General features: G+C 40.2%; 1 protein-coding gene across 1 annotated transcript in view; it reads right to left on the bottom strand.

The window, feature by feature from the left end:
• The window catches only part of TTLL5 (tubulin tyrosine ligase like 5), a 118909-nt gene that overhangs the window by 83240 nt on the left and 16760 nt on the right, over positions 1–18909 (bottom strand). The window contains exons 9-15 of the mRNA XM_062494308.1: positions 15320–15421; positions 15106–15197; positions 12948–13055; positions 6150–6231; positions 5190–5251; positions 4417–4508; positions 1495–1536 (exon numbers count right to left, since the gene is read on the bottom strand). Coding sequence (XP_062350292.1) covers positions 1495–1536; positions 4417–4508; positions 5190–5251; positions 6150–6231; positions 12948–13055; positions 15106–15197; positions 15320–15421 — 580 coding nt within the window. The remainder of the gene's footprint in view (positions 1–1494; positions 1537–4416; positions 4509–5189; positions 5252–6149; positions 6232–12947; positions 13056–15105; positions 15198–15319; positions 15422–18909) is intronic.

Here is an 18909-nt window from a genome sequence, read left to right as displayed (position 1 = left end):
GAGACACGAACATCTGCAAAAGAAATAAAAATCCCAGCAATAAAACAGGTTTGCTTGATGCTGTAAATGGCACTAAGTTGAAAGACTTTCAGTCTTTCTAAGCTTTCTTCCATTTCAAATCCACAGCTCAAAAACTTTACTGAACAACTGCCTCTAAAACCTGATAGGTAACCTTGTCTTAAAAGCCATTTCCTGGCACTACCATAACAATCCATCATCATGTGATAACTGCTGCTCAGAGAGAGTATTACAGGAAATTTTTCATCCTATTAAATGATTTGCTTTACTAAGGAAACACTTCAATTACATCATCTCCATTGTCTCAATACAACATAGATAATTTCATTGATTATAAACAGTAAACGTATGTCTATGTATTGGCAGCTCTGACTCCTCCCTGAGAACAAAACTACATTGCTATCAAAACACTAGAGAAAACTGTGTCTTTGCTGGACTTCTGCACAAGCAGTCTTTTTTCATATTTCACTATGGAATATCTGGCTGTAGCACAGAAATGTCTACAACTTCACTAAGATCTTGTTTCCTCTTTGACCCAGCTTATCTATAAAAGTATAGATAAATCCAACCACTCTGGTATATCTCCAAATTCTGCAAGTATGCTTGGTTCCCAAATTATTATTCTAATTTAATAAGCACTGACAGCAGCTGGCACAAAGATCCTTCTTATTCTCTACAAAACGTTTTTAGTCAGTAAGACTCTTTCCTCTGAGCCTCAGCTAAACTTACTCAGAATGACAAAAAGCAGTGAATAGACTGAATTAGGTTCTCAAGATTATTCCATCTGTCCTACCTTCCCTTCCTGATGGGAAAATACCATTTAAAAAAAAAAAAAAAATCCCACTACATTAGTGCAGGAAGCCCAGCAGCAAAATAATGCCTAACATGTCCCCACATGGCCAGGTGCTTAGAATTGTAAATTCATATTGATTTGTCTATATGGCTTGCAAGAGGAGTGACAAATGGAACATTTAAAAAGGTAGATCAGTCTCAATCTAACAACAGACCCATATTTTTCCATTACCTTTAAGAAATCCTTCTTTTCTCTGCATCTATTTTGACCCAGTTCACACTGAAATTTTTGCAGTGTCTTTTAGAGGACTGTCTCACAGAAAATTATTATTTCTCTTGTAGGGCCACCTGAATTTTGTCTGCATAAATTATCCTGTGCTTACCTTATCATTCAGACTTGTAGTCTTAAAACTTTGAGAGATTTGATCCACCTGACCTTGACTCTCAGCACACTTCACCTACATTTTTTTAAGCTAGAACTGACGTAAATATTTTTTTCAACATTTGCTTTTGCCACATGGAAACACGCTGGTGCCATCTCCTCCTGTTGACTTCTCTCTCAACCCCCCACCCTTGCCCCAGGCTACTGTAACCACAAAATATATTTGGGGACTAATTATGCTAAAACCACTGTACACAGTAACATTTGAAACTGTAGCCCTTATACAGGTGATGGGTACTTACTGATCTGCTGTTTGCTGTTTGTGACTGTGCAGACACAGAACGCTGTAAGAGACACACAAAGAGAATAAAAATCTTATGTTCTCCAAGAACCTATGATCCCTGCCCAAGTTGTTGAGTAGTGGCAAGTACCTTAAATAAAACAGTATAAGCAAAGGGTGGTGAGGCACTGGAACATGTTGGTCAGAGATGCTATGGATGCCCCGACCCTGGAACTGTTCAAGGAGACCTGGACAGGGCTTGGAACAACCTGGTCTAATGGGGGGCGTCCCCATCCATTACATTGGGGTTGGAATTTGATAATCTTTAAGGTACTTTCCATTCTAAACCATTCTATGATTCTATAATAACTGAAGTCCAGAGATAACGCTAACCTCTTATATCATCTCCGTTCTGATCTTCCTCATATCCTGCACAAATGTATCCTGTCCCCATTCCAAACACAGCACTCATTCTAACCTCAGATTTGCTCAACTATGCAGAATGCATCTGGACACATGGTTTTCAAAAGCACACTCAACTCAACTGCAATGACCAAAATTTATATTTTTGTAAAATAACTCACCCATATAAAAATATTTAGTAGCTATGCATCAAGGAGAAACAGATGCTGTCAAGTAAAATTGTTCATAGAACTGGGGAAGGGAAGTAAAAATCCCTTAATTTTGCAAGTAATTTCATTTACATATCTCAACAATATTCCAGTTCTTGTGAAGAATCATGATACTATTTAACATTCTAAGACAGGTGTAAACATCAGAATGTCAAGATGTACCCTGTATTACTTATCTGTTATCAGGCCTACAAATAAAACCAGTTTAAGGACAGGGACAGGTTCAAAAGAAAACAATAATCATTGGAATTTAGATTTTTCTTGCCTTCAGTGGTGTTCAGGCTGTCTTCCTCTTCTCCAACACCCATGAGGAATAATGGTGAAAGAAAGGATTCTCGGGAGACTTATTTCTAGCTGTACCACTGACAAATTCTTCTCTACAGTTGCTCTATTCAAAACAGATCAAAGTCTCTTCATTGCTTACGATTAATTGAAAGAGCTCCAATCCAAATCAACAAGAAGTTACAAAGGAAGCAGCTAAATTGTTCATTTTCCTAGAGGGTGAAATGCTCCAAGAGTCAAACCAAAGAAATTGCACAAGAAACCTGCAGTCCACTCTGGCGAAACTCAAAAAAAAAAAAGAGTAACCATCTCAAGATAATTTTTTAAGAGAACTCTCAAGAGCACTGGTACCAACAGTTTTTTTCCAAGCAGCAACTTTTACAATTATTAAATTATGAAACTATGTGAATGATCAAAACTTAAGACATCACGAAGGAAGTAGGAATAAACAAAAGATATTACATATACCATTTGCAACAGAGAATTGGAGAAAATATGAGATAAATATGGAAAAATATGAGATAAAATGTATTCAGCGAAGAACAAGCTAAAACATTCTGGGACCACAGAAAGATCTAAATACTTATTTAGCCATGTGATTTCCACTTAGGTACTTAAGAAAAAAATGCTGTAAAACTTTATCATTGTATTAGAAACCTGCTCCTGTTAAACATAGGTTAGGGGAAACACCCTAATATTGTTTCATAACCAATGCACTGTCAGACAACTCTTCGCACTTTTGTACTTCTCAAAACTGGCCAGCCTTACATCTCTTTGTGGGTATTTGTTTAGTAAAACAAAGTTGAAAGACTCCTTAAAATTCAATGCCTTACAACAGCATAATTTTCTGAGACTGTCTTGTATAATTTTCTCAAATCATCAGGACCTGATCACATTATTCTAAGAAAGAAGAGTACTTTTTTTGGAATGGTTCCTAATTTATCTGATGCACCTTTTGTCTGCTACAAACAGCACCTATACAGTCAGAGGAATCTGTATTTAAAGCAGTATTATATTTGTCTTAGAAGTTTCAGACTCGCACGTGCATCCTGAAGATATTCAAAACCCATTCTACCAGCTATTCACCTCTCTCACAGTGACTAAAGATTCTGAGTTTTACAAGAGACAAAATACTGCAATTTCTGTGAGTTTTCTCTATACCAAAATGGACAGTGTTTTGACACACTGTCACTGAACAAAAATGCTCCTAATGTCATTTCCTAATTTGAGCTACACAGCCATGTTGCATGTCCATCACAGCACCACCAGCTGCAGAGATGTCAGAGAACATCGTCTGCCTATTTGCCTCAGGAGAAATGAGTTGAAAGTCCAAGTGACATAACAGATCTCCCTGCCTTTTGTGAATGCTCCATTTCCACAGATATTTATGGAATCTGTTTCATAGACAAAAAGAGAACAACTGCCCTTCAACATTACAGTGCTGAGAAAGCACCACCTCAACAGAAAATGCAAGGGGCAGTCATAGCAAGCCATGTGAGGCCTCAATCCAATGATCCATGGGAAAGAGAGATTCCAAAAGAGAATGGCAAAGAAGCCTTAAACTCCAAATCCAAAAAATTGTTCACCTAGAAGGAGGTCTTGGAGACATTCATAAAGCTCTAGGTTTCTGGAAGCTTGCTGTCCACAACAAAATCAAATTGGCTGAACAGCCCAGAACTCAGGTGTATCTATCCCCCAAGTCTCTGAAAACCACAGATTGGTTTGGGTTGGAAAGACCTTAAAGGTCATCTAGATCTAACTCCCCTGCCATGGGCAGGGAAGCTTCCACTAGACCAAGGTGCTCAAAGCCTCATCCAGCCTGGTCTTGAACACCTCCAGGGATACAGAATCCACAAACTCTCTGGACATATTTCAGTGCCTCACCACCCCCACAGTTACAAATTTCATCCTCTGTAGTTATGCTAGAAATTCAGATAATCCCGCTCACTGCCCCTCACACCTGTGAGTCAAATTCTGTGAGAATGACTTTCTCCTATACTCCTCAGACAGGGCTTGTAGAAGTCACTTACCTGCAGCTTCTGGTATGGATTTCTTCTGACAGATTCAGATGAATGACAAATGGCCCGGCCTGATCGCTGGCCTGGATCCCGGCATACAAAGCCTACGGACACCAAGAGCCACATGAGAGCTTTAAGACAAACCCTGAAATATAAATCTACCATTCCTATTTATACTCTTAGTCTATACATGACTTTCTTGTCCCTGCCCAAGGACCAATAACGATGTCTTTCTTTTTTATACCTTGCTTTGTTTAATCCTAAACTGTAATTGCATTACATTTCTTTGAATAAAAACTTCAAGACCAAGTTAAATCAATAAATGGGTTACTGAAAAGCAGCATAGAGACAGACTTGGTTTTTTAAACAGTTGAGCAAGGTACCTGATGACAATTCTCTTTCTTTCACTCTTGAGGCAAATTGCATCAAGCAACTAAATAGAAATGCAAAGGACACAGTGCTCTAGACAGTACTCCAATTTTAGTAACCCAACCATAACCCACACAATTCAACCTAAAAAATGCATTAATACTAACTCTGAAAGCTAAAGAGAACAGTTATTCAAATATCAAATTAGGAACCCTTAAAACTACCTAAGCATCACAGACAATTATTCTAAAGTTGAAATGTCCATATATCACTTTTCAATGCTAAATGTAGCTGCTCTCCTTAAACTAGGGTTTACCTCTATTATACTCATCCAGTAACATGCAGCTCATAAATCTACCTTTTACTGGTTTTAAATGAGGGAAAGATTGAAGGATTTTTTTGTTTGTTTCACTCACCTACAAGAGTGAACATATCTGACAGCATGCTAGCTTTGATCTTCAGGTCCAAAGGAGCATCACTGTCCCCACATGCAACAGAGGATAAGAGGAATTATTTGTCTGGCATTAAATGAGAGGAATGCATCATTATTCAATGTTTCTCCCAATATAACTTCTTTGCCTTCTTAAAATGGGCAAAAACAAGAAGAAAATTAGTTGATTTTCACATACACAGGTGAAGATCAGAGAGCAATAGATTGATCTGTTTATCCTTTTTCCAAAGCTTTTAGTGCTCTAATGCAGACACATACAGCTTTGTTTAAACTCTCCTTAGGGCTAGAAACATTTTATTTGAAAGTATGTATGCTACATTTCATGAAATAGATAAAAGTTTATGTTGTAGAATTCTTAAAAACCACACTTAACTATGCCTCTTCCACATAAAATCATAGCTGAGAGACCTACAAAAATAAGTCCTCAAATTCCATCAGAGCATGAGGGTCAGCATAAGGGCCAAGGCAACACTTACTCTTTAGCATTTTTCTGTTTAAGAGTACTAGACTGAGCCCAAGAACCCCTCTACATGCTCAAGTAAAGGGCAACTGATTGAACTCTGCTTGAGCTCCAAAATCTTAAAAGCTTCCATCAGCAAAGAAGATTGAAATCCAGCACAATAATCTGACAGAGCTCCAAAATTTTTATCTATGATGAGAGATTATGAAGCATTAACAATGATGATGGAAGAGAAATAATTAAAAAGTAAGTGGAATCCCAACTGGGCTCTTTCAAAACCTATTGCTGCAATAAGTTTGTTTATCTAAAGGAAAAAAGTAAATGAGTATCCTCTCTGCCAATCAATTAGCTGTGGAACAAAATCTGCAGGCATCATGAAGTCATGGATTTCCTAGGACCACAAGTTTCAAGAACAACCATCTCCAGCAACAGCCACTACCTCATGGTAAACTGGGAACCACTTACCAGGCCAATGATGGGGACAGATTCACTTCCAACAGCCAGGGTTTCAGAGTGTCATCAATAAGGACATCAAAACCATACAGCTCTGAAAACACAGCAGACACTAAGTTCACCTTACTGCCTCTTTAAGCATTCAGGCAAGGTGCAACATTAGTCTCTACTAAATCATTTCTATCTAAATTATCTATGTTAAAGCCAGTAAACTCTCTAGGGATGAACAAATAATAACATTCTTCAAGTGGCAATTTTCACTTTCTCAGAATCAAACTTAAATATATTCTGCCTGTGGGGGAAAGAGGGGAACAAAAATATTAGCAAAGTACTACATAGAAAATTTTAAAACTCTTAGTGCCCACAAGCTGTATTTCACATAGAACTCTTTGCTTTTGCATAGAACTGACACAAGCATAGCAGATTCAATCTACTTCTTCCACTGGATCCTGAAAACAATAAAACTTCATTCTCCTTTCCACTTTTTAATTCATTGTTCCAGTCAGCTAGAGAAAATGTTGCTTCTTATAAGCATCAGCTTCTTTTCAATTATTCCTGTATGTTTTCTGCAATATCCCTGTGGGGTTACAGCAGACTCCTCCTCAGCAACTCCATCTACATGGACAACCTCCCATAATTGTTTAGCTTATTGACAGCTTGCCACTTTGCAGCAAACCACAACAGAAATATTTTTTTCTTTAGTTTCTAAAACATTCATAACGTATTACATCTGCTAGATGTGTCCTGCTCTACACAGGTCAGATTGAAGCCAGCTTCCCATTCCAAATCTGATTTTACTATTCCACTCTCTATACACATTTTCTCTAGTTCGGAAAGAGTTGCAAGAAGGATGCTACACAAGATAACAGTAAATCAGAAGTTGGCATTAATGCAACTCTTCTTCCAGTATTAAGAAATAGACTTAATAATCATCAGAGCAACTTAAACAATTTTTTTAAACACCACAAAACAGGGTACTGGCAGAGAAGGATTTTCATGGAATTAACCAGCTCCCTAGTGCCTGAAATTAGATCAGGAGAACTTCTTTGCCATGTTCCTGTCCTTGAATTCTGGCCTTGGCCTTTTGTCGCCTGACATTGATGCTGGCTCTGGGGAGCTGGACCACTTGACAAGATCCTCCTATGCAGACAGCTGTGCAAAAGTTCATGTAGCTTATAATGGGAAGTTAATGAGCTGGGGCATGGAGGAAGCTTGGAAGGGAGGAAATGGCAGAAGAGTGAGCATTGCCTGCTCACTCTTCTAGTCTGTAGCCAGACATTGAATGGGAAACAAAACAGCAGAGAGTTAAAGAGTTGGCTCACTCCAAAGAAATGAGGCTGAATTTATATTTTGCTCTCTTGCACCCCAGACAGGAATGGCTGCAGTAGAGGGAAAAGGAGAAGGTGTGGAGAAACTTCTGATGATTTTAATACATTATTTCAAAACACAATCTCAGATCTGGGGAAGACCCATGACTATTAAAAGCATAGAAAACTCAGCAGCTCATGTCCAAGGCAGAGAAGCAATGAGTGGGCCTACAGCAGCTGCTGGTCTGTAACCTCCTAGTCCAGTCATGAAGCAGAGCATTTTGTTTTGACTAGCTCCTGCTTCTTTTGCTGTTGGCCATTCCCTTCCTTGTCCCCTCAGAGACCCTTTCCTAGTAATTTGGCTCCTCTGACTTTGTCCTCCTCTCCCACACAACTCTCTTGCAAATTGCTTGCTCTTTTAGAGCTCCGTCCTTCCCGCCCAGTTACTCATTCTGCCCACTTTTTCAAATACACATGGGAAACCTTTCGACCTCAACTAGCTCTAACCATGCTGCTGGAGCTTGACATTCCTTTCCTTTGTGTCTGCCTTATTTATTAGGACAGTAAGTTCTTCAGGGTATCCCTGTTGACTCAATTCCATTGTTAAACACAGATTCTAAAGCCACTTACAATGACTTAGGGTCTCCTAGGAGGTCTCCACTGCTGCTGCATAATGCCTCAAGTTCCACATATTCTGAGCCATATCTACAAGCCCTAGAAAGATGTCTCTTCTACCTCAGGGCATCAGGGGCTATGTAGTAATCCACGTTCTGGCAACTGAATCAAGCCTCACAAATTCCACACAGAGCCTAGCACAAAGATCTGCTCAACAGTCAGAAGTTTACCCAGAAATACCTTGCTGGCCTTCTTTCACATTTGGAAAATGTACTTCCTAGATAAAACCCAGTAGTCATAGTACCCTTTCAACTGTGAAACTCCACTGCTCCTTGAAAAAATAAATACATAGGCAGGACAAAGATGTCGAGTCACACGAGCATAAGATAATCGAAAGTATATCCTCTGCAATTACCAACTTCAGCAAGGCTGCCATTCCCCTCTGCAGAGAGAGTAAAGAGAACAACTGAAAGAGCAAAACATGCCTCACACTGTGCCAATTGTAGGTTCAGGACAAGCCACGTAGTGCACTACTGTTACTAAGGAAGAACATAAGAAACTAAGACAACAAGTTACTATAGGGCTTTCTCTTGCTACTAGAATCTACAAAATCATGTTCACCCCTGCAGTTTGCTAAAGACTGGAATTATATCAGGAGGTACTAACTAACTGTTTCCAAGACTCCACAGGAACAGCCTGGCTCTTCTTCCTCTAATCCCCATAGAGAAGTCAGTGCTGACTGAGCTTCCCATTCTCCCAAAAGAAGGCCTAGCTTCAGAATGCAGTCTAACAGCAACACTTCAGCCAGAGATTCTTTTCCCAATGACATTATCTAAGACTAAAACAAAGGCTAGAGAGATAGTCTCAGGTTTTTTGGTTCGGGTTAAATCCCATGTATTCCAAGTTTATTTTATAATTCTCCCCAAGACTGCACTGGCACTCCCTTTTATAAAATATCGCCAAAGAATTTGTTACTCTTTCTAAGTATAGAAACTAAGTCACAAGTGATAGCACAGTAGCATAAACAAATTTCTCATTATTTTGCATAGCATGAATAAGCTTGGTTCTTAAAGGGTCATGGTACTTCTGGTCTTTCTTTTCAGCTTGTTCCCTGGAGACAAATAAGCTTTACTGTAGAGTATATACTCTACAATTCAATGGAGACAACCTGAAGTCATGAAGGGACACAAACAATGGGAAAAAAATTGCACAGCCTGTAACTCTTTTGATATTGCAATAAAAACCCATCTCCTGGTTTTATGTAGCTGTATTTTTACAGGCATTTCTAACACAAGGAAATTTTGCCACTGAAATTTGTCAATCATTTTTCCTTCCTGCTCTTTCTGTTCTTTTATTAAGGTTTAATTCCCTTTTAAAGAGAACTTTAGTTTAATAGAGAAAGGCTTTATCTCTACGTTATTACAGAAAGGACACAACAAGAGGGGGCAAAATTATTCCACGTGTTGGTTTTCTTGCCTACTTCATGAGATGCAGCTTGCACCAGCCAGAGTTTGTCATGCTAGCTCAGTCAAATGTGTGACTGCCTTCCTCTGAGGCACTTTCTGTATTCCAGGTAAGCAGAAAAAGCCCATCATTCCTAAGAACACTTCTCTGCAGAGAACCTTCTTTACTTCTACTGAAGCCTGAAGGACAATTACTCATGTCCTCAATAAAAGTCTTCAAAAGTGGATTAATTTCAAGGTACCTACATGGAGTCAGAATAACTTGAATTGGAAGGAACACAAGGATCACCGAGTCCAACTCCCGCTCCTCACACGACCACCTTAGACTAAATCATATGGCCTAAGGGATCATCCAGATGCTCCTTGAATTCTGACAGGATTTGTGCAGGGCTCACTTTCCTGGGAAGCCTGTTCCAGTGACTGATGTCTGTAGAGAATCTTTTCCTAACGTCCCACCTGATTTTCTCCTGATGCAGCTTCATTCCATTTCCTTATATCCTATCAGTGGTCACCACAGAGAGGTGATCAGCACATCCCTATCCACTGCCCTCAAGCTCAACAGTGTCACAGCTGGGTTTACTAGAATGCAAGTGAAACAAGAAGACTTCAATGTTGCTTCTTTAAGCTCACATTTCAGTGAGCACAGAAAATGGTGCTAACACTGGCTGCTGGCAAAAGTACCTGCTGCACCCAGCTGCCTTCATTTCATACCCTACTAAACCACCCCACAGGGAGATTCTTCATTCTGCCTGAAAGCAGGCCTTACTGCCTTTTGTAGCTTCCCAGAAGTGCTTACTTCAGGAGGGAGAAAAATGCAGTCTAATCAGCTTGGGCATATGCAGCCCTATTGTACCTCCTGTTCCCACACTGAGATCCCACATCCCCCAAATAAGTGCAAAATCTGTTGTCCTCTTAAAGAAGGCTCCAGAGGTAACCATTGACTCAGCTGATGACCAGCTTCAGAACAGTGTAGTGATCTGGAGAGTTGTAGCATGCCCTCCTATGGAGTTACTTACTGGTTACAGCAATTTTTACTGGGAGCTTAATTTTACATAAGGAATTATTAGCTAATTACAAAGAACAAAATAGGTCTGGGATCACTTCATTAATAACAGTGCATGAACAAGGCAACAAAATCATGTAGTACTTGCAGTGCTTCTGTGATGCACTTCAGAGGAACAAAACTGAGCATTCCAAGTCCTTTGAAAACTGATTATTATTAGAATGCAGTAAATAGCCCCCATTACATGGCCAAAATGGAACTCACTACACTCTCCACATTAACTGTCACCAGCACTCCTTTTTGACATTAGAAAAAGGACCATCCTGACCTAGCACTCTCTCTTTCTAGGCATGCATTGGTAGCAGGAATCAGCCTTTCTCGCCCGTCTTAGAAAATGAAGAAGCCATGAATATATTTTCTTCCTTTAAATCCAGGAACCAAGTATATTACATATACTTACTTGTGAAAGAACTGAAAGAGCACTGCAGTACTAAACTATTAGAGAAATAAAGTGGGCAACCTCATCTGGACAAATAAGTACTTGTGATTTAGTTTTTAGGAAGAAAATGGCAACTGTACAGGAGTACTATTCCCTATAACAGCATTACAAGCACTAGAGTGGAACACAACTTAGTTACATTTCTTAGCAGTTTTCCAAACAATACCCATCTCTGCATCTGAATTTCAGATAAAGGTTTCTGAAATCTGAGATACTTTTTCACATGATCAGCCCTCCCAGGACACACATTCAGTTTCATTGTTCACAGCTCAGAACAGGAAAAAAAAAGGCTCTTGTCTAAGACTCTACATGCTGCCTTGAAATCTTCATTCCCAGTTTTCTCCTTCATGCTAACAGCTATGCACTGAACCACTATGAACACTTCCAGCTAGAAAAACTGAGTATTTACAACAAGGCTAAAAGTTGCACAACCAAAAAGTGTCAGAACAAGACACACAGATGACAAATTAACCACACAGCATGATGGAAGCTCAAATCCTTGAGACAAGGACCACCACTTAATTGTGGGGGAAGGTGGCAGGGAGTACTGAGCTCTGGAAATGCCTAAGTCTCCCTAGGGAAGCAGTATGGCTCCTACTTAAGCTTTCTTTCCTGGGAAGCTCTTAATTTATGTTTACACTGAAATAAACGGAACAAAACAGTTTATTTGTGGGGGAGCATGAGAGGGTGGTTAGTGCAGCCCTGGGGAGGCAGCAGGAAGTGGGATAACCTCAGAGCCAGGCCCAGCAGAAAGTACACAAGGAACATTAGTTTTCATATACACAACTCTAAAGACACAACTGAGGAAGGAAAAGGGAGAAGCCAAAAAAGAGGCAGCTAAAGTGGTTCTGATGTATCTTTTTTCCAACTAGCCAATAAAGCACCATTTCACTGAGACTGTTACCTAACTCATAAATCCCCATATAGGACCAGGTCCTTCAACTTCAAACAAAGGCATCAGAGTCAGTCAGGAGAAACTATGGTGGGAGAGGCAGCTAATTCTGGGAGGTAACTAAGCAACCTATAAGTCATGGCTCCTTGATTCCTGACTGTCTTATCACCCCCAAATATCCAAAGATACATTTACGCTGGAGCATTGAAAGCTGCAGAATTGTCAATATCTAAGTGCAACTCAGGGATCACATAAATGGATTTGACCTGTCACACTAGCTCAAGTACAAGTTCCAATACCTAAACACGGGATAGCCTAAGCCAAGCTCGGCCTTCTAGACTGACTCTCGGCTGACTGAGACTTCATCTTCGTCCACACATCCACATGAGTGAAGGACGGCTAGGAGCAGGAGGAGGCCTCTTTAGGGAAGGTTGGGAAGCAGCCACTGGAAAGCGGGAGAAGGCACACTGTGGTACCAGCCGCTGCTTTCTGGAGCTGGTCCCAGCGTGCGCTGGCAGCGAGCTCCGCAATCCCTTTGCCAGCACATAGCTGCGCGTGCGGCTCCTGCCAGGAGCGGCCTCGGCCGCCCCCGCGCGGCGCTCCCGCCGCAGCACAGCCCATCCGCCGCCGGCGCGCCGGGCACTGCCGCACACGCGCACGCACCGAAATGCAAAACTACGCTGCTACATGGCTCAAGAGGAAATAGCAAATGCTCTAAAAACGTGTTTAAGCACCCACAGCTAAATCACCAACTTTCCAGCACTTCCCCGAGTTCTTTCTCAAGCCCCTTTTCGTCATCCTATTTTCATTTTCTTGCACGAGACTCTCATCAGTGACACAGGGTCAACTAAGATTCGATGCCCCCTGCCCTCACCGATGTTTATGCTGAGGAAAAAAACCTAACTAAAACCGCCAAAATAGTGTCCATCTCCCTTGCACTAGGGAATGCTCATATCTCTGCAGCGTGACAAAGCTGGAAGTTCCAAACTGTACTCAACAGGCAAACAACAAAGATGTCCCCAGTGTCTTACCGAAGCAGCTGCCACGATGTGAAAGAAAACTTTTACAAGCTGAGGCAATGGACATCTCAGCAGAAACTAGAGTCTTGATAATCAGGTCCTCCACGCTGGCCATGAGTGCTGCAAGGAGGGGAGGGGAAGAGGAGGAAAAAGGAAAAAAGTAGATTGTGAGGTAACACATAATATCCAGAATGGTGTGAGAATATGCATATGGAGATACACCTTTGTGAATCAAAGCACATGAGACCCTATGGATGCCAAAGCAATGATGCCTGAAAATCCATGCAAGCCTAAGTTTATAGAGACATGCATAAGTATCCTATTGCAAAAAAAAAAAAAAAAAAAAGAGTATGTGAGAATGATAAATACGAGTATATGTACAGTGCAGGTAAGCAGAAACATATGGCAAACACATCAGCACAAGTCAGCTGGAGTCTGACCACTGCCCACTCAGAGTACTACGAAGGATTAAACAAGAGTTAATAAAAGAGTGGGTTAGTGATATAAGCCTTCAAACTACAGAGAATAAGCCATAGCACCAAGATACAAGAATTTTTCTCGTGAACTTTTATGAGAGAACTGTTCTGTGACACGGCACCTTCCTCTAAAGCAGCTGTTCCCATACAAAAATTCATAAGTCTTTTCAAAATTGTATGACTGGTCCTGCTGACCTATAGATAACCCACAGTAATAAAGTGCTCTTCAGCTCCTGCATGAGCCTGTGAACAGAACTCAGGAACAGGAGTCGAAGCAGACAGAAGAAGCAAAAAGCAAGAAAAGATGCACATTAGACATAGACCTGGATTCTGCACTGGACTTGGGATGAGTCACGCTATAGAAAGAACACACTAGTTTTGTTTTCAAGCACAAGCAATAGAGAAGTGAGAAATGAACAAATATTGGAGTCATAGTCTCAGAAGTTAGTAAGGACGAAAGGACAGCCTTCCCCACCCTTCAAAGGCAGCACAAGCAAATCCACACAGATATCTGGCAATCCCTGCTTCAAAGAGTACCTTCTAGAAACCACTTGACTAGAGAAGTTTACTTTAGGTCTACAATTACTATTTCTCATGCTCAGATGATGACATGCAGGGACCTGAACAATTACAGAAAGAGCATGCAAGCAAATTCAGATGTGAACTTCTGTACCAGAAAACAACTAAGTGAAACCAACACATCATGGAAACATCCCAGCACACATAAACAACCCAGAGCTCAAAAACCCTGCCAGTCCAGACAAGGTGAGCACTTTCCAGCCAGCATTCTGCCTCCCTATGACCAGAACCAGATGCATTAGAGAAAGGTGCAAGAAGTCTTGTAATGGATAGTTAAAGAAATCTGCTTTGCATTGCTCAGTAGTTTACTTAATTATTAAGAGTGTACACTTTATAGTTGTGGTTGGGGTGAGGTGTAGAGTTGTATCCATATGAATAACTACATATTAACAGCTTGCTGAACACATATGATGCAAGGGACTGAACAGCCATGCACACACATGATGGAAAATAAGTCTACTTCCATCTGAAAGCCAGATTCAAACCCCTTTCTCCAACATTTGAGTGTTCCTTGGCAACATTTGCAATATGGGCCATAGCTGCTGTCAGTAATTTTACTGATGTCTCAGTATCACAGGTAAATTATCCCTTAAAGGATATACCCGGATTCTGCTCTGCAGATGCAGTTACTCCCAGCAGACCTGGCAAAGGTGTGGAAGAGGGAGCTATTTTATATGAAACACAAACTAAATGAAAACACTCAGCAAAAACCTGAGCCATGGAAAGATGACACCACATCCAAGAGTCATTCAAATTGGCACAGTTGTCCAGAGGTTGGTCACTCATCAGACTGAACAGGCCATGGGAGCAGTAGAGGGAGGGAAGCTTTTAGAAGGAATGGAATGACCTTAAGAAATGGGAAATGTAGGTAAAATATCAAGAAACATAACCTGAGAAAGTGTCAGAATACTAGTTGCAAAAAGGAAGGGGATAGGCCTTATCTCTAGGGAGAGGGAATAAATGCACAGCTCTAGTGAATAAGGAACAATGCTTCCCTCCACCCTGCTCTGGTGCTAAATGGGACTCACTGGGGCTCTTCCCTGACTTCTTCAAATTCACACTAGTGAGATGATCAAGATCCAACAAACAAATGAAAGAACAAGATTTTTACTGACCTGCAGTGTCTCTCCCCTCTTGTTTTAAGTACCTCAGCATTGCACTCATGCTCCACTTGTTCCCATAATCCTCTACTTCAGGATCATCACAGCTAAAAATAGATAAAAAGAAGGAGATTGACACCACTGGCCTACCTCTATGCATCAGCATTATACCAACATAGGCAAATTGGCCCAACCTCTAAAGAAAAAGTTCCATTTTCCAGCCAAGTACCTGACATAATCTCCACTCTTCTTGTTGACACTGTAGTTGGTCAGATGCATGAACTGGTTTTTAATGTTCTTGGATGCCTGGTCATACCTCACTGTTGCAAATCTGTAGAGAGGAATAAAAATTCACAGTTGGACAAGTGGCATTCTAGCAAGCATGTCACTACAAATCACAGACTACCACACAGACCATTCAACAGCAACACCTAGGGAGAGAATGCATGTAATGAAACTTCACCAAATGCAAAATACAGTTTATCCTTAAAAACACATCAAGCAAAAAATAATGTAATAGAATATGAATATAATGTAATAGAACAGTTGCAGTTGGAAAGGACCTACAATAGTAATCTAGCCCAACTGCAAACATTTTCTTACACTGCATATCATCTTGATTCAACACATTTTAAACCTCAGGTTTTGGAGAAAAAGAAATTTTTAAAAATTGAGGGCAGAGTCCAGAGCATCTGGTAGGTAGAATGACCAGTATGAGCCATTGGTAACCACCATAGCTTGTAAAAGTAAGCATGTTCCAGTTCAAAAAATCCCCAAACAACAACAAAAAAAATCAACAAGAGAAAGAACACCTTCACTCTGACAATCTTCCTGTACCACAAGAGCTTAAGATGCCAATGTCTCAAAAGAGACATTGCTATCCAAAGAAGACCCAGCAAGAGGAAAAGTATATACCAAGGACAGCAGGGTTGGCTGTGTAAAAAGGGAAGTAGATATGGGGGAAGCTTCAATGCAGGAAAAAGGAATTCAGGAAAAATGGAAGAGGGAGAGGAAGTTGGATCATCTGGTTATGCAATGAAATAATGTTCAGAAAAGAATGCATCTCTAATTTTTTCATTAATAGTCATCGCTCTTCACCCTTCCCCTATTATTTCCCATAGTTCAGAAGAAGCCGAACTATACAAAGGCACCTAAGAAGTCACGTGCCAAAAAAACCAACAACATAATCCTTCCTTTGAAAGGAACTGCCAAAAAAACCAAAACCCATATTTGTCAGTTAAAACAATGCCACTACTGCCCTCACTTGGTAGCCATTTTGAGAAATACCTGCTGCCATAAGAACTATACCAGCAAATCCATGAAAATTCTTAAACTTATCCTTAAATACACATGTGGAAGCAGGGGGAAAACAAACCCCCCAAAATATAACTAATTTTAAGTGGCAAGGTTAAAAGAGTGAAAAATATTTTGCACTATATTTTTCTCAGCTTTAACTACATATGAAGTCAGAACAGCTGGCAACAAATGCATTTGTAAGTTTGGATCCTCTTTCCACATACTTGCTCAACTTAAAGTATTGGAATTTCTTTTCAGTTTAACTGTAAGTTTCCTGGATTTAGCACTTCTGTTTTGAAAACAGTGACAAAAGACCTGTCGTATATTTTGTTCTTATTTATGATTTCATAATCTCCACCTTAACAATCATTTACTGGCAGCATATTAGAAGGATTTGTTGAAATATACTTTCAGCAAGATCCTGGAGGACAATGAGCACAATCAGAGAGCCATTTCAAGTCTCCCTGGGTACTTCCAAGCAGAGTGAAATTAGGTTCACCATGCTTTTCAACTTATGCTTTTAATTTTTCATCCTCAAATATGACAACAGAAAGCCCTGGCAGACACAGACAATACTCTAAAACAGTATTTCTGTACCTTCAAATGCTTGTATTAGCTTCCTTCTACAGAGACCATCCTTAATTATTAGGTGGTCTGAGTCCCATGCTCAGAATTTTACATTTCCATGGGTATTGTTTATTCAGAAGATATTTCACTGTGTTGCAGAGCTCCCAGTACCTAAGCTTTCTCTTTTACTAAGATGCTATCATCTTGAAGGACATCACGGGCAACTTCAGCAATGCACCAAAAACCTCCAAAACATTAAATTACTCATATCTATTATCAAAAAAGTCCAAGCTTTAAATAACACAATCCAATGCTTAATACATTCACCCAGAGCTGGTCTGACCAGCCTCATGCTAAGTGCAAGCCTGCAAATGGAAAATCCAAGCTATTTCTAGAGCTTCTATCAATAGCCTCTGGATGTCAGGATAGTAACAGATCAGAAGTACAATACTAGCAAACAGCCCACACTCCTTACACTTTTGTGTTTTGTGCTTGCTTGAGATGGAAGAGTGTTACTACCTCTGAAATACCAGTCACAATTACCTTCAGGACTCTACAATTCTACAGCTACTCAGACTATACTGTATCTTTCTTCCACTGTAGTAACTATGCTGCTCATCCACCACACTTGTTCTCATCAGGAAGGGCAAGAGACTTGCAGGCTATAGAATGTCTTGCTTCAGCAGAAATTTACTGTTATTTTAGAGAAACCAAGGTCATAGGAGAAGTAATACAGCAATAGTAAAAAATAGGAAAACAATGCTTGTAAAATTTTCTAGGTGTTAACCTGAAATTAGAATACACTCTTAAGGAATCTTACAATCCTTGAGAAGATCACTTCATTTAAGGGCAACATTCTTTTCCAGTTTCATTCTGGGCCACTACTAAGAACAGAATATGTATTACTTAAAAGATAAGGGCCAATATCTTAAAAGTAATTCAAAAACTATATGCTAACCAGGGACAGAAAACAAAGGGCAAGCCTCATGTTTTCCTAGTAACAGAATTTACCACAAGCATATGCTGCAATAATCTGCATGAACTATTTTTCTAAACACTAAAGGCTTCATACCCAGGTGTCTCACATTGTTATAATCCAGCCAAAGAGTGTTGAAGGCACAAGTACATAAGTCCAGATCACCATCTGCCAGGACAGGACTGTTTCTGAGGCCAAAGCATTACTCGTGGATGCTGTTATGCAGGAGCCTGCAATCAGACAGTAATCCAAGAGAACTCCTCAACCAGAGGCTGGACTGTCCCCACATGGAGGCCCACCTTCAGCCAAACCAGACTATTTTAACTGTTTCACCAAGGGAAACTCATCTAAACACTATCTTCTGCTTACTAACTCCATCTTCTTACTCTGCTTCAAGCAACTGTCATTTTCCCCCACTGAGATCTGTTCCTGTCCAAGTTCTGGACTACTCCATGGGCCTTGCAATGCAGAGACCCAACACACTTAAGAGGCATTGCTGATAAAGTGTGTGATTGGTTCAACAACTAGATTCACACTGCTTTTAATTTTTACATAGAATTTACCTGTAGGACTTGTCAAGTGGGGGAAAAAAAACAACTAGGAAAAGGTCATCTAAACCAGTAGTTCTTATTGTTAACAACGTGAAATATTATGCAGGTAGCCAAGAAAGAAATGGATGTCTGTTCTGTATCCACCATCAGAAGAATATCAGCTGTATTGTGGCCTGAATACAGATTTTCTTTCTCTATAATACGAGTTCTAACCACCAGTTTTCAAAGTTGAATGACTGAACTTTCTTTCACCTGCCAATGTACTTGGAGAGGGTGCAGGAGTAGAAGATGCAAGAGGAATGGTCTTCTCTGACAGCATTAACCTGGGCCATCTCTGAGATATGTATTACAGAGATAACACAGATCACATCAGCAAGAATACAGGAAGCACCTTCCCATGTCCTGATGTTATGTACTGCTTGTACTCAT

Source organism: Cinclus cinclus, chromosome 6 (assembly GCF_963662255.1).
Source record: "Cinclus cinclus chromosome 6, bCinCin1.1, whole genome shotgun sequence".
In the NCBI taxonomy this organism is placed as follows: domain Eukaryota; kingdom Metazoa; phylum Chordata; class Aves; order Passeriformes; family Cinclidae; genus Cinclus; species Cinclus cinclus.
This window is presented reverse-complemented; position numbering and strand designations above follow the sequence as displayed.